The sequence below is a fragment of the Bos indicus genome, chromosome 4, assembly GCF_029378745.1.
Source record: "Bos indicus isolate NIAB-ARS_2022 breed Sahiwal x Tharparkar chromosome 4, NIAB-ARS_B.indTharparkar_mat_pri_1.0, whole genome shotgun sequence".
Classification (NCBI taxonomy): domain Eukaryota; kingdom Metazoa; phylum Chordata; class Mammalia; order Artiodactyla; family Bovidae; genus Bos; species Bos indicus.
The window spans coordinates 88,336,395-88,352,229 of NC_091763.1; the positions used below are offsets into that span (position 1 = coordinate 88,336,395).

The 15,835-nt window shown below is 35.9% G+C and overlaps 1 protein-coding gene across 3 annotated transcripts in view; it reads right to left on the reverse strand.

Annotated features, from left to right (window-relative positions):
• Positions 1-15,835, reverse strand: part of WASL (WASP like actin nucleation promoting factor) — an 81,452-nt gene that overhangs the window by 6,506 nt on the left and 59,111 nt on the right. For 2 of the 3 annotated variants that reach the window (XM_070788081.1, XM_070788080.1), the window contains exons 6-10: positions 15,549-15,717; positions 14,499-14,541; positions 12,538-12,691; positions 10,669-10,686; positions 6,171-6,691 (exon numbers count right to left, since the gene is read on the reverse strand). In XM_070788081.1, coding sequence (XP_070644182.1) covers positions 6,171-6,691; positions 10,669-10,686; positions 12,538-12,691; positions 14,499-14,541; positions 15,549-15,717 — 905 coding nt within the window. The remainder of the gene's footprint in view (positions 1-6,170; positions 6,692-10,668; positions 10,687-12,537; positions 12,692-14,498; positions 14,542-15,548; positions 15,718-15,835) is intronic. The other variant, XM_019959014.2, reaches the window with a different exon arrangement.

Consider the following 15,835-nt stretch of genomic DNA (forward strand, 5'->3'; position numbering starts at 1 on the left):
AAGGAGATCAGATGGGTAGCCTTCAAAATGTACCTCACAAGGCAACTAACTTTCCCCAACTAAAGTACTATTTACTTTATCTAATACAAACTACATTTGGGGGAAAAAAATCAATATTAAAGGGTCTCATTAAAGAGACTCACAGACTTAGAAAATGAACTTATGGATGCCAGGGAACGTGACGGTTAGGGACTTTGGGAAGGTCATGTACACACTGCTATATTTAAAATGCATAACCAACAAAGACCTACTGTACAGCACATGTAACTGCTCAATGTTATGTGTCAGCTTGGATGGGAGTGGGGCTTGGGGGAGAATGGATACATGTATAAGCATGGCTGAGTCCCTTTGTTGTTCATCTGAAACTACTGTAACATTGTGTTAATCGACTATACCCCAGTACAAAATAAAAAGTTTTTTTTTTTTTTTTTAAACCCTATCAGTAAAGGGTCTCATTAAAACAGAAAAAAAAGGATTTTATTAAAATCGAATTTCTATATAAAATAATCCCTGATTTCAACACTCCCGACTCTTTCCAACCCCATGGACTGTACAGTCATGGAATTCTCCAGGCCAGAATACTGGAGTGGGTAGCCTTCTCCTTCTCCAGGGGATCTTCCCAACCCAGAGATCAAACCCAGGTCTTCTGCATTGCAAGTGGAATTCTTTACCAGCTAAGCCACAAGGGAAGCCCCATTAAAAAAGAGACTATAGGAAATCTGTAGAAACTAAGGGGAAAAAAATACAATTTAGAAAGTACTGCTCTCTGTGCACTTTGATTAAAATAAGTAGTCATTTATACAAAATACTCATTTTGTTAATTTTGTCCCTGATAGTATCCACAGAAAAGTATGTTATTGGTATAATTAAAAATGAAATAGCACAGCTATACTAAATAATTACACACATACACATAGCTACCCTTGAATAACATGAGTTTGAATTGCATGGGTCCACTAATATGCAGATTTTTTTCAATAAATGTATTGGGACATTTTTTAAAGATCTTCTACATCTGAAAAAACTTAATAGATGAACCCCATTGCCCAAATTCATGAAAAGAAAAAGTTAGACATGTCATGAATGCATAAAACATATGTAGATACAGGTCTACTTTACCATTTACTACCATAAAGTATATACAAATCTATTGTAAGAAGTTAGAATTTATTAAAGCTTATGCACACACAGAGACTTTGGGAAATCCTACATACATGGCATCATTCCCTGTTAACAGAAATGTAAATAAATGTAAAGATGCAGTTTTAAATTATAACTGCATAAGATTAATTGCAGTGCACACTGTACTATTGCCCTAATTTTGCAGATACCTTCTGTCGCTAATTCAGTGAGCCAAGCATGAGTATCTACTTGAAACTCCTTGTGATTCTACTAGTGTGAGCACTTTGTCTCCCCAGTAAATTGTGTATCGCAGTAAAAAGTGATCTCTTGCAGTTCTCGTGTATTTTTCATTGGATTGAGTGCAATACTGCAATCCTTGAATAAAACCGTGGGACAAGTGCCACTGGTGATGCTGGAAGTACTCCAAAGAAGGGGAGAAAAGTCATGACATTACAAGAAAAAGCTGAATTGTGTGATATGTTCTATAGAATGAGGTTTGCAGCTGCCCACCAATTAAGGATAAATGAATCCAGCATTAAGGTCATAATGAAAAAAGAACAAGAAATTCATGAAGCTATCACTGCAGTTAGGTGTAGGAGACCAACCCCTTCTTTTCCTACTCCTCCTCCTCAGCCTACTCAGTGTGAAGACAACAATGATGAAGACCTTTGTGATGATCCACTTTCACTTAAGCGGTAGAAGTAATCATCATGCCATCATCATGCAGAGTTCCAAAGAATAGCAAGGAGAGATAAGAAAGCCTTCCTCAGTGATCAATGCAAAGAAATAGAGAAAACAACAGAATGGGAAAGACTAGAGATCTCTTCAAGAAAACGAGAGATACCAAGGGAGCTTTTCATGCAAAGATGGGCACAATCAAGGACAGAAATGGTATGGACCTAACAGAAGCAGAAGATATTACGAAGAGGTGGCAAGAATACACAGAACTATACAAAAAAGATCTTAATGACCCAGATAACCACAATGGTGTGATCACTCACCTAGAGCCAGACATTCTGGAATGCAAAGTCAAGTGGGCCTTAGGAAGCATCACTACGAAAGAAGCTAGTGGGGGTGATGGAATTCCAGTTGACTTATTTCAAATCCTAAAAGATGATGCTGTGAAAGTACTGCACTCAATATGCCAACAAATTTGGAAAACTCAGCAGTGGCCACAGGACTGGAAAAGATCAGTTTTCATTCCAGTCCTAAACAGAGGCAATGCCAAAGAATGCTCAAACTACCACACAATTGCACTCATCTCACACAGTAGCAAAGTAATGCTCAAAATTCTCAAAGCTAGACTTCAACAGTACGTGAACCATGAACTTCCAGATGTTCAAGTTGGATTTAGAAAATGCAGAGGAACCAGATATCAAATTGCCAACATCCATTGGATCATCGAAAAAGCAAGAGAGTTCCAGAAAAACATCTACTTCTGCTTTATTGACTACGCCAAAGCCACTGACTGTGTGGATAACAACAAACTGTGAAAATTCTTAAAGAGATGAAAGTACCAGATCACCTGACCTGCCTCCTCAGAAATCTGTATGCAGGTCAAGAAGCAACTGTTAAAACCAGACATGGAACAACAGACTGGCTGCAAACTGGGAAAGGAGTATGTCAAAGCTGTACATTGTCACCTTACTTATTTAACTTATATGTAGTGTACATCATCCAAAATGCAGAGCTGGATGAAGCACAAGCTGGAATCAAGACTGCCAGGAGAAATATCAATAACCTCAGATATGCAAATGACACCACCCTTATAGCAGAAAGTCAAGAGGAACTAAAAAGCCTCTTGATGAAAGTCAAAGAGCAGAGTGAAAAGTTGGCTTAAAACTCAACATTCAAAAAATAAAGATCATGGCATCTGGTTCCATCACTTCGTGGCAAATTGATGTGGAAACAATGGAAACAGTGACAGATTTTATTTTGGGGGGGGGCTCCAAAATCACTGCAGCTACGAAATTAATGTCTGCTCCTTGGAAGAAAAGCTATGACCAACTTAGACAGCACATTAAAAAGCAGAGACATTACTTTGTCAACAAAGGTCCGTCTAGTCAAAGCTATGGTTTTTCCAGTAGTCATGTATGGATGTGAGAGTTGGACTATAAAGAAAGCTGAGCGCACAAGAACTGATGCTTCTGAACCGTGGTGTTGGGGAAGACTACTATGAGTCCCTTGGACAGCAAGGAGATCAAACCAATCAATCCTAAAGGAAATCAGTCCTGAATATTCATTGGAAAGACTGATGTTGAAGCTGAAACTTCAATATTTTGACCACCTGATACTCATTGGAAAAGATCTGATGCTGGGAAAGACTGAAGACAGGAGGAGAAGGGGATGACAGAGGATGAGATGGTTGGATGGCATCACCAACTCGATGGACATGAGTTGAGCAAGCTCCGGGAGTTGGTGATGGACAGGAAACCTGGCGTGCTGCACTCCATGGGGCCGCAAAGAGTTGGACTGAGTGACTGAACTGAACTGATCATGCCATACAGTTAATAAAATAAACTTATCTGTTGTGTAAGTGTGCCTTTTTGTGAAAATCTAATAACTACATGGTGAGAACTGTATGAAATATTTTCATATCAACATTGCCTAAGTATTCATCATGTAGGACACAGTGTACAAGATTACACCATATTATATCACCATACAGTATGCCTCTCTCGTAACTGGAGAAACCGTGTAGCTGTCCATCATCACAGGTAAGTGGTTTTGAAAAAAAAAACAACAACAAAAAAACAATGTTTCCAATACAGTATTAAGAATATGACTGTAATAATATATGCCATAAAAATTTTATAATGATTCATTCATTAGTATGTAGGTCAGCTACTGTGAAGCAATAATACTGAATATACTAGGCTACCATAAAGCAATCATTATCAACATATAAATTGTTATACCTGTAAATAACTATAAATTTATCATATTTTCATTTTCAATGTCTAGTGTATTACATATAACATCTAGCATTATATAAGAATATATATATATATAAAAAAAGAATATTGACCAATACTGACGTAGGTACTAACAGACTATTCATCTTGTGAGCAGATGATGTAAAGTTATAGTATCAATAAATCCAATTCAGTACTGTAAATGTGTTTTCTCTTCCTTATGATTTTCTTAACATTTCTCTTCTCTAGCTTACTTTAAGAATATAGCATATAGTATAATATATATATAAAACATATAAAACATGTTCATTTTTATGTTATTGTAAGGCTTCCAGATAACAACAGGCCATTAGTAATTAAGTTTTGGGGGAGTCAAAAGTTATACACACATCTGACTGCTCCAGGGGCTTGTACACATAACTCCCGTGTCCAAGGGTCAACTTATGTACCTGAAATTCTAAAGGGTACGGACGGCCCCATTAAAATCTGCTCTTCATCTGGGCTGTGGTCATTTTGACAATAATTCTGCCCGCTAACAACTATTCAGTTCCTGAGAAACCTTTAGTCAGAAATAAATGGGAAGAGGGAAGTTGATTGTTCAGAGGCTGATCTAAGTATCATTCTGGATACATGTTAAGAAAAGATCTAAACACACTTTAAAGACCAGAAGTTTCTTAAATCTGTGCTATGCTAATGTTTAAATGCCTTCATTCAATTAGTTGTGTTCCCTATCTGTCATTTCCCTCCTAGACAGTTTCTAGGATTTAGGAAATTATAATTCTCTACCTACTGCAAAATAATTTTCCATTAAAAATCTCCTCCTTTTAGTTCCATTTACTTCATAGAAAAAGCTATCATTTCTGTCTGAAGTCCTACAGAAAAGTGTTCCTCCAAGAACTGAGAGACCACATCTAAAGGCCTGGAGGAAGTGTAGGAATGTTAGGTAGCTTAGGCTTTAGGTCAGGGGTCAGCAAACTACTGCACGGGCCAAATCTAGTCTGTCTCATCTTTTTGTATAACTTTCTTAAAGCTAAGAATGATTTTTACACTTTCAAATGGTTGAAAGAAAACAAAAATGAAAGAAGAATATTTGTGATATGTACAAATTATATGAAATTCAAATTTCAGTGTCCATAAATACAGCTTTATAGAACACAACCATGTCCATTCATTTATGTGCTGTCTATGGCTGCTTTCACAGTATATGTACGGCTGTTGCATCTGTGCTGTAACAGCAGAGCTGAGCAGTTGTAACATACTATATGGGTTTGCAAGCCTAAAATGTTTACTGTCTAGTCCTTTAAAGAAAAAAGTTTGGTAACCTCTGCTCTAAGTGAAAGTGAAGTCGCTCAGTTGTGTCTGACTCTTTGCGACCCCATGGACTGTAGCATACCAGGCTTCTCTGTCCATGGGATTTTCCAGGCAAGGGTCCTGGAGTGGGTTGCCATTTCCTTCTCCAGAGGATCTTCCCGACCCAGGGGTCGAACCTGAGTCTCTCACACTGCCAACAGGGAAGCCCTGCTCTAGAAGAAGGCTAAATGATGACCTCATCCAACTCAGAGAATCCAAAATTATCTGCCATCACCACAGAAATTCTTTCAATTCTCTGTGGAGTCTGATTCTCTACTAATCTAAATTTTTGACACAGAAACTTTAAAATATAGTTTAGTTTTCATACAGTTAATAGTCTGACTTTACCAAAATGATTACGATTCATTTCAATATGGCTACTTTTACTTCTGTGTAGTTTAATAAAGATTTTTCTCTCAATTAAATTTTATTTAAAAGTCTAGAACAATGAATTTTGAACACAGTGCAATATTCTCTTTATTGAAATTCTATAACAGGTAAACTAAAACTATGGTGACAGAAATCAGATCAGTGATTCTTTTTGAGAAGGGAGAGAGGCATGAGGGAACTTTCTAAGGTGGTATTTTGATATAGAAATATAGGTTACACAGGTAAAGGTATAAATGTGTGCGTTTTATGGTATTAAAAATATCAGAAGTTCATTGGGTTAAAAAAAATACCACGAGAAAAAGTAAAAAAAATATTTCTTTCCAAAGACATCTTATAATACTTTAAAATTCCATGAAGATAGGTAGTCTAGATTGAAAAGAATGGATTACTTACAGATTTCAGTTGAATACCCTGTCGTATCTGGTCTAAAAGTGCATCCCTTCCAGAGCAGGACACCGGCCGACTGTTCTGTTCCACTTTTTTTAGCTGAGCACCCTCTCTAATTTGATCTAAAAGAGCTGCTTTGCTTCCTGCAGGAGTTGGAACTTGGTGGTCACCATCAGAAGGGAGGCCAGGGGGAGGTGGTGGCCCTGGTGGAGGCGGAGGTGGCGGCGGAGGTGGTGGTGCCACTGACCCGCTCACTGACAGAGGTGGAGGTGGTGGTGGAGGCCCTGAAGGTGCTGAGGAGGGAAGAGCTGGAAGTGGAGGAGGGTACATCCTGTTTGGCGGTGGTGGAGGGGCTCCTACACCTGGCCTGGATGGAGGCGGTGGTGGCGGTGCAGCTGTGGGAGCTCTTGAAGGTGGTGGAGGAGGAGCCCCTCTTCCCCTGGCAGGAGGGGGAGGAGGGCCCGAGCTATGTGGAGGCGGGGGAGGAGGGGGCGGCCCTCCCCTTGATGGTGGTGGAGGTGGTGGTGCTGAAATACAAACAGGAAAAAAGAAAGCATGCTTTTTTCCCCCCACAAACATTATACTGAAAAAGCAACATATTTCAACATGTATTACAACAGTATGAGGAAAAAAAGGCCTCATCTTTGTATTTTAATTACAAAGCTATCTGAGCAAAGATGATATCTTATAATTCTTATGATATCTTATAATTCCCAATAATTTGGGAATCTTCAGCCTAAAGATCACTTTCCTGGTCTTGAAAAAATATTCGCTGAAGTAGTAGAATTTAGTTGTTAGAAAATAAAAATCAATGGTTATTTTTCCTCTTTAAAGAATCAAGTATAGTTAGCTGTTCTATATAGTTGATTTATATTCAGAATTAAATAGCTAATGTAGTATAATCTATTAGAATTTACTCAAGTTAATCTGCTGCTACTGCTAAGTCACTTCAGTCGTGTCCGACTCTGTGCAACCCCATAGATGGCAGGCCACCAGGCTCCCCCGTCCTGGGATTCTCCAGGCAAGAACACTGGAGTGGATTGCCATTTCCTTCTCCAATGCATGAAAGTGAAAAGTGAAAGTGAAGTCGCTCAGTTGTGTCTGACCCTCAGCGACTCCATGGACTGCAGCCTAACAGGCTCCTCTGTCCATGGGATTTTCTTTTACAATGTGAACCTTTGTCATCTAACTTACATTTGTAATTTATAATGTCCTCTATTTTTGTGTTTATAGGATATATAAGAATACATAATACATATATAATAAATATATAATATAGTGATAGATATAGTGTAATTCTAGTAATGGCAGTAAGGGAGGTGGGTTGCTCAGCTGAAATGTTCAATTACTTATTCAGGAGACATTAACAAATTTACTGAAAATTTCTAAATGCTGTAAAATTCAAGTTAGTAGTAAAATATTAACATTACTCTGACAGTAATAATATATACATTCTTATTTTACTAAAGGTAAAGTGTAAGTTAAAACAGAGAAGTTCAAAGTATAAACATATTACATTTCCAGAGGCATGATTTTACCAAGAGCATACACAAATTTACAGAATAATAAACTTCATTATTTTTTCATTAATTTAAAGAATGAGTAGGAAAAGAAATAACTTTTTCTTTTAAAGGAATAAAGCTATTTATATTTACTGGTACAAACTAATATATTCCTGATGGATAGTTCTAAAGTCTATACAAATACCCACCTTAATTTCAAATTATAGGATTAGATGCTCAAAAATGCAATGATCAGATCAGATCAGATCAGTCTAACTCTTTGCGACCCCATGAATCGCAGCACGCCAGGCCTCCCTGTCCATCACCAACTCCCGGAGTTCACTGAGACTCCAAGAGGAAAAAAAAACCCCTCACTTCAAAGGAAAGCCAAACATTATTTTCTAATTTCATTTGAGATAATCATGGGAAATATGCTATAAAATATGCTATCAAATTTAGTCATAAACATGAGATGAAAAAGACAGTAAGGCAAGGCTCACAAGGGTATTGTCTCCTGATACAGAGACTTTTAAAACTGGAAACATGGAGCAGCAAACAGGAGAGTCATCCTACTTGGATACAAGCCACCCCTAAGGGAAGTGCCCATGATTTACACTCAAGGCATGCTGCTGCTGCAGCTAAGGTTCACCCAATTTTCTCACCAGATCCAAAGCAAGAAGACAAACTTGCTAAGACCAGTCTTTTTCAAGCATATTTTGTGGTAACAGTAAAACCAAGAGGACATGGTCTATGTACATTATGTACAGCCCCTGAATAGGAGAGTACGTCAAATCCTCCAAGCAGATATAATCATTTTAATCAATTTAAGGCTTGCATTTCAAAAAGCAACGATATTTATCTGAACTAGTATTTTTTATGATTTAATTGTTTGCTAATCAAGAGGAAAAGGACTCACTCTATACTACAAAAACTGTATTGTTAGTCAATCATTTCCTGTGGTTTTGCTAAGGACTCTGGAACCATAATGTTCTATGTACAATGAAGAATCTCCAGTAGAGAGAATAAAGTTCTTTTGAACTGGGAGTAAGCACACTGATTGGAATAATTTGTGATTCAGCTAATAATCACTCAAAGAGACACTAAATTAGTGCTCAGGCAAGGGGAGAGCATTAATTTATAGTCAATAAATTATCAGCTGTACCAAATTTGGGTACAGCACAAGTTTAGCATTTCTATTCTCTGAAAAGTGACTGGAAATCTCTCTGTATTTTCATGAGGAAAACATCTATTACCACCTTTCTATTTTTATAATCTGTACTATGACTACATAAAAAGGAAAGTATGCTAAAGATATACCATATCTCAGGGTAAAAATATGAAGGAATTAAGAGGAGAAGAGAGGAGAGATGGCACAACATCAGCTAGGTTCACATGCACAAAAACGTCTACTGGGCAGACACCACACACCACTATGAGAAAGTCTGAAGGCCTATAGGTTTTCAAAACTCTGAGTCACCACAAACACCAGATTCAGAATGACAATGATAGTTCTTAGATATTTAATTAGTAAATAAAAAGCATGACACAAAATTTACAACAAATCAAACTGTTCTTACTATCAAAGGTTAGTGAGAAAGGAAGACTGAAACTTTCAGAAAAACTTCCTCTTGATGGTACACTGTAATGACAAGCTGATATATTTAAAAATAATTATTTCAGGTCAAATTAAGCATAACCAGTAGATAACTCTAGATATTTGATATTTAAGGGAATTAAAAGCAGAAATTATAAAACAATATAAATACATTAATATTTAAAAGAAATGTGTTACAGAATTCAGGAAACACTTTGAAGAACTGCTCTCATGCACTCTCATCAGGATTAAGCAAAGCAGGCATATATTATTCAACACAGATTGAAATCTATGGGAATACTGACAGCTCCCTGAGTTGTCCTTCACCCAACTGCATGTTTATGTTTAGTCCTCCCCGCTTAAAGCTCAGCATTCAGAAAACTAAGATCATGGCACCCGGTCCCATCACTTCATGGCAAATAAATAGGGAAACAGTGGACACAGTGGCTGACTTTATTTTTCTAGGCTCCAAAATCCCTGCAGATGGTAACTGCAGCCATGAAATTAAAAGACGCTTACTCCTTGGAAGGAAAGTTATGACCAGCCTAGACAGCATACTAAAAAGCAGAGACATTACTTTGCCAACAAAGGTCTGTCTAGTCAAGGCTATGGTTTTTCCAGTAGTCATGTATGGATGTGAGAGTTGGACTGTGAAGAAAGCTGAGCCCCGAATTGATGCTTTTGAACTGTGGTGTTGGAGAAGACTCTTGAGAGTCCCTTGGACTGCAAGGAGATCCAACCAGTCCATCCTAAAGGAGATCAGTCCTGGGTGTTCATTGGAAGGACTGATGCTAAAGCTGAAACTCCCAATACTTTGGCCACCTGATGTGAAGAGCTGACTCATTTGAAAAGACCCTGATGCTGGGATAGACTGAGGGCAGGAGGAGAAGGGGACAACAGAGGATGAGATGGTTGGATGGCATCACCAACTCGATGGACATGGGTTTAGGTAGACTCCAGGAGCTGGTGATGGACAGGGAGGCCTGGCGTGTTGCAGTTCATGGGGTCGCAAAGAGTTGGACACGACTGTGTGACTGATCTGAACTGCCCCAAATTAATGTTAAAAATACAAGTATATTTTATGTAGATTATTGAAATAATGCCAAGTGTAAAAACCAATCACTAAAAATAAGTATAATAAGTAAAACTAAAAACAATAGCAGTGCTGTAAGAGGTAACCCACAAAATTTCAAAAAAATTAAATTACAGACAAAAATGATCTGACTCATAGAAATAAATTTCCTTTCTTACTTTAGCATCTATATACCCCAAACATTAGTTTGAATAAAGGGAAGAAAACCTTACTGGATATTAGTTTTGGAGGCAGGATATATGAGTTAATAGCTTCTTTGAAAATAAACACATGCATAATTTAGGACACTGGGTCAAATAACATCCCCATACATACCACTCCATTGTGGTGGACCTAAAGAGCAGATTATTTATTATAAATTAATGGACTTCAAACAACTGCACAGATACACAAAAAGATATACTGGAAATGATAAGGTTTACCACTTTTTACAAGCCTGATTACATGATTTTACAAAATAATTCCACTTTTTACAAGCCTGATTACATGATATTACAAAATAATTTCAAGAAATTTGAGTCAGGTCTTACAAAACCTATTTTTATGGCAACTTCATAAACTTCTCCCTATTTTTATCATACTTCTGAACACGCTATATGCTTTGCCTAGGAAACATTTCCATAATAAATCATTATCTGTCTTTTTATTCTTCCTCTTAAAAAATGTATCTTCTATAAAATCATTCTTGGGTGTCTAAAAAGTTCCACACTGGGAGTTAAGATTCTTGAGTATTAAGTTTCTCAAGTATTTTTTTTTGTAATGCCTATGAATTTTTTCCTTTGCTTTTAGGTAATTCAATTAAGCACTTTGCCTAATTTGATATTTTAAAAGCAACTAGAATAAAAAGCAGTAATAAGAAAGTTTAAAAAAACAAACTCAATCAAGTTAATACAGACCACTCTCAGTTACAGATATTCAGGCGAGAGGCCAGCAATATGGACTGTCTAATAAATGCCAAGAGTATTTATAAACAGTTCAGAGAGACCCTGAGCATCATCTGGTGTAAGATGAAGGTGAATGTTAACAGTGGAGAAAAAGACAGTCAAAGAACAAACTAGGTCTTCAAGACCTCCATCATTTGCACACTAATTATAACCATGACTTATTTTGGCAGCATTTAAAAACAATGTTGCCCAGATGTTTTTATTAAAAATCCATACAATTTGGAAATGTGATTTTTTTTCACAAAATAAGATAAATCATCATCATACTATTTTCAGTGGAATTAGCATTGCGTTTCCACAACAGCAATTATGACTGCATGATTGTTTACATTATCTGTTGTCACAATAGATAGTAAGATTTCTGAGGGCAGAAACCATATCTTTGTATCTAAATATCCTGAGTAGAGACTAGTGCTAACACAATAATGTTTACTGAATATATGAATGAATGAATGAACATCAGCAGTGAAAAAGATACAGGTAGGTCAAATACCTAATTTAAAATGTTAGTTAAATTCTTCAAAAGAATGCTTTGATTATCTGGAGCTTTTGTTTTGCTATACTGTCTTATCACGAGTATGCAAAAAGGAGGAAGAAAAGTAGCCCCCAGTGAATTAACTGGTAAAGAGGTAACAGTCATATTGGAAAACTCAGAGTTAAGTGTATTTATATTTAATTGTGACAATTATTAAAATATGACCAAAAAACATGGTGATTTAAATAAAATATCAAATCTTAAAAAGGTGCAAGTTGTTTGTGTTCGCAGGTACCAAATGGCAAGTTTTATATTTTAGCTAAGAAAAAAATTTATTTCAAAATAAAGATTTTGCATTATTTATATTCTAAAAATGCTTATTATACATTATAGAATTCATAATTATATTTAAATTACTACTTCTAATTGTCATAAATGCAACTTTGATAGTGGTCTCTAACATTTACTAAGTGAAATATGCAACTACACTTTTTTATTCTAAAACCAAACAGCCAGAAGACTTTGTATGAATTTTCATGAATTTAATATAAGACTTTTAAATAGTTAGAAAAGTCTTGACAAGTTTTTTAGTTATACTGAAATAATGTAAAATCCAGTACACTGGGCTAAACAAGTTATCCCATAAATTACAACATTCTGCTTAAGGAAGGTTCACATGAACATATGTAGCTGTCATCCACGCAACTGACTTCAAAAGATTCAAAGGAAAAATAGTCAGAATGCCTAAACAGAAATAGAAGTTACCTTGCCTTCGCAGTTCATTTTTAACAGCTTCAACACCTCCTGTTTTTTCAATGAAGTCATATATAACTTTTGATGTTTCTCTGTCTTTAAGTTGTGCCTCTGAGATTCCACACATATCAAAAAGATTCTTCAATTCTGGATCCAAATTATTCAGCTACAACAGATAAAATAATTGCTAACTATAAAATCTATCCCCAATTTTTCACAACAGCAAGTTGAAATTTTATTCTCATATCTGTGCCTTTTATGAAATTATTTTCTTTTGTGTTTATAAATTTTTAATATAGTTAGAATATTTATATGCTAAGTAAATATCTTATAAAAAACAGAAAAAGATAAGAACAAAGAATAGGCTTTATATTTTATGTTTTCTTTTTGTTTCCTACCTTTGTAAAAAAAAGCATCTTATTTTGATTTTTACCAATCCCTTCATGAATGATACATCTCTAAAGTTCATCTATTCTACCTTGTCCTAAATAAGATTTAGATATAATCACAAATAACCACAAAAAGTATTATTAAATCTATTAAAAAATTTGAGGTCAAGTACCTCTTCATAACCCAAGTACCCTGTAAAATGCCCAAGACAAAGAGGCATTCAAAAACACTGTGGTGCTGTTTATGACAAGACATGGAAGCAACCTCAAAGTCAACTGACAGGAATGGATGAAGAAGAGGTGGTACATATATACAATGGAATATTACTCAGCCATTAAAAATGAAATAATGCCATCTGCAGCAACACAGATGGACCTAGAGAGTGTCATACTGACTGACTGAAGTAGATCAAATACAGGAGAAATATCACATGGCATCCCTTATATGTGGAATCTAAAAAGAAATGATGCAACTGAACTTACTTACAAAAAAACAGAAGACTTACAGACTTAGAGAAGGAACTTATGGTTGCCAGATGGAAATGTATACACTGCTATATTTAAAATGCTTAACTAACAAGGACCTACTCTATAGCCTATGGGACTCTGTTTGATGTTATGTGGCAGCTTGGATGGGAGGGGAGTTTTGGAGAGAATGTGCATGCTAAGTCACTTCTGTCGTGTATGTCTCTTTGTGAACTTATGGACTGTCCTGCTAAGCTCCTCTGTCCATGTGATTCTCCAAGCAAGAATACTGGAGTGGGTTGCCATGACCTTCTCCAGGGATCTTCTCAACCCAGGTATCGAACGCACATTTCCTATGTCTCCTGCATTGGTAGGCAGGTTCTTTACCACTAGAACCACCCAGGAAGCCCTTGGGGGAGAGTGGGTATATGTATATGTATGGCTGAGTCCCGTCACTGTTCACCTCAGACTATCAAAACATTGTTTGTTAATTGGCTATACCCTAATAGAAAAAAAATAAAGTTTTTTTTTTTTTTTTAATATTGTGGTGTTAACACTGTAGTTCTAGTAATAAAAAAGTAACCAAAATAATTTTTGATTCTAATCACAAATAATATTTCTTTTCAACATAATTTTTCCAAACCCTGATTATCAGTCAAATGTTAAATATGTATACTTAGGTAACCAATTTTCAACTATTTTGCTCAAATGCTATAAATGAATGAATGACGAAATCACCAAGAAGAAGCAATAGAATACAAAGATCTAGACAATCTTTGGATATTCAGAATGTGACTATAGTACTTTCAAGTAATTTGGCTTATATTCCCCTCAAATGATCACTTTGCAGAAACAATTTTCTCCTCTTGGCTTTCAAAACATAGAGATTTCATATTATAGTAGATAAAGCCTAAAAAAAAAAAATTCTCTTTAGAGACTTAGCCATCAATGATAGAACAATATATGATTTTAAACCTCAGTGGAATATGAACATGAATATAAGCACATTCAACCAAACACTAGAACTCACAAAAATGTATAAGCATAAAAGTCTAAAGGTAGGACATGACATTCCTACATATTTAGAGTTATAACATTTATGGCTTGAAAATAACTTACATCAAAGCCAGTATTCGGATCCCAACCCACATGTCCAATGTGTCTAAAGTAGCAGAAAGAAAAAAAACAGAAAAAAAAAATGCGTAAGTGACAATAAAAACATAATACACATGAAATCCAACCCAACCAGTGAATTTTTAGCCTGAACTAATGGTTCTCATAGACAAAATCATTTTCAGGGAAAAAAAGTGTAAGTAGTCAAGAGACCAGGATTCTAGCCCCAACTCCACTACTAACTGAGCCTTAGTATTTTTGCACAACCTTTCTGAGCATCCATTTCCAAGAATACAAGCATTACATGTGTAAGACAACAGGAATTCTGTTATGAAGAAATGAAGAATGCACAGGAGAATGCTTGAAATACATCGAATGAATATCAAAGGTTTGATGCCTACAATAGACTGAGTTTTCCAAAAATTCCTATCTTGAGATCGAATCCCAATGTGATAATTCCTGGAGATGAGGATCTGGGGAGGTAATCAGGTCATGAAGGTAGATTCCCCAAGAATAGGATTGGTGCCATTAAGAAAGAGGCCTGGAGAGCTCTCTCGCCCTCTTCCAACATGTGAGGACACAATGAGGAGACGGCAATGAACTAAGAAGTGGGATTTTACAAGACACTAAATAAATCTTGCCTGCCTCTTTACATCCTCCAGAACTGTGAGAAATAAATTTCTGTTCTTTATCAGCTACCCAGTCTATAGTATTCTGTTAGCAGCCCAAACAGAATAGGACAATGCCTTTAGGTAATTTCAAAATATCATTTATAGAGAAAAGTGAGATTTCATTTTCATGTCCAACAATTAGTTGAAAAAACAACTCTAATTTTTCTTTTCTGATAGGTGGAAAAGTAAAGTAACTAAGATTCATATAAAGTCTATTGATCAATAGCCTTTAAAAACTCCAACAACAAAATTATAGCAGAAGGTATGCAAGCGATAAAGGTAAGGGGTCTCCCAAAAAGAAAATAGAACTTTCTAACAATTTAAAAAAAGAGCAGAAATGAATAAATCAAAAGTAAAGATAAGAATAATAAAAGAACTGCCTTACTGGAAATTGCTTGGTGTTCCAATATCTGCCTTAGTTAACCTCTTCTTTTTAGCTTTTCCTTTTTTCTTTTCTTTGGTATGGGAGATGTTGTTGATTTGCGGACCATAAAATCTATTTGTTGTAATTTCTGGATTTTTTATGTCAACTGTTGCCATGGGTAGATTAGGACCTGCAAATAAAGTCAAAATAATATGAAAGAGATTTAAGAATTATCACAATCATAATTTATAATTTAAATACCTTTTTCTGAAGCAGGACCACTTCAATACTATAAATTATTTGTTTTA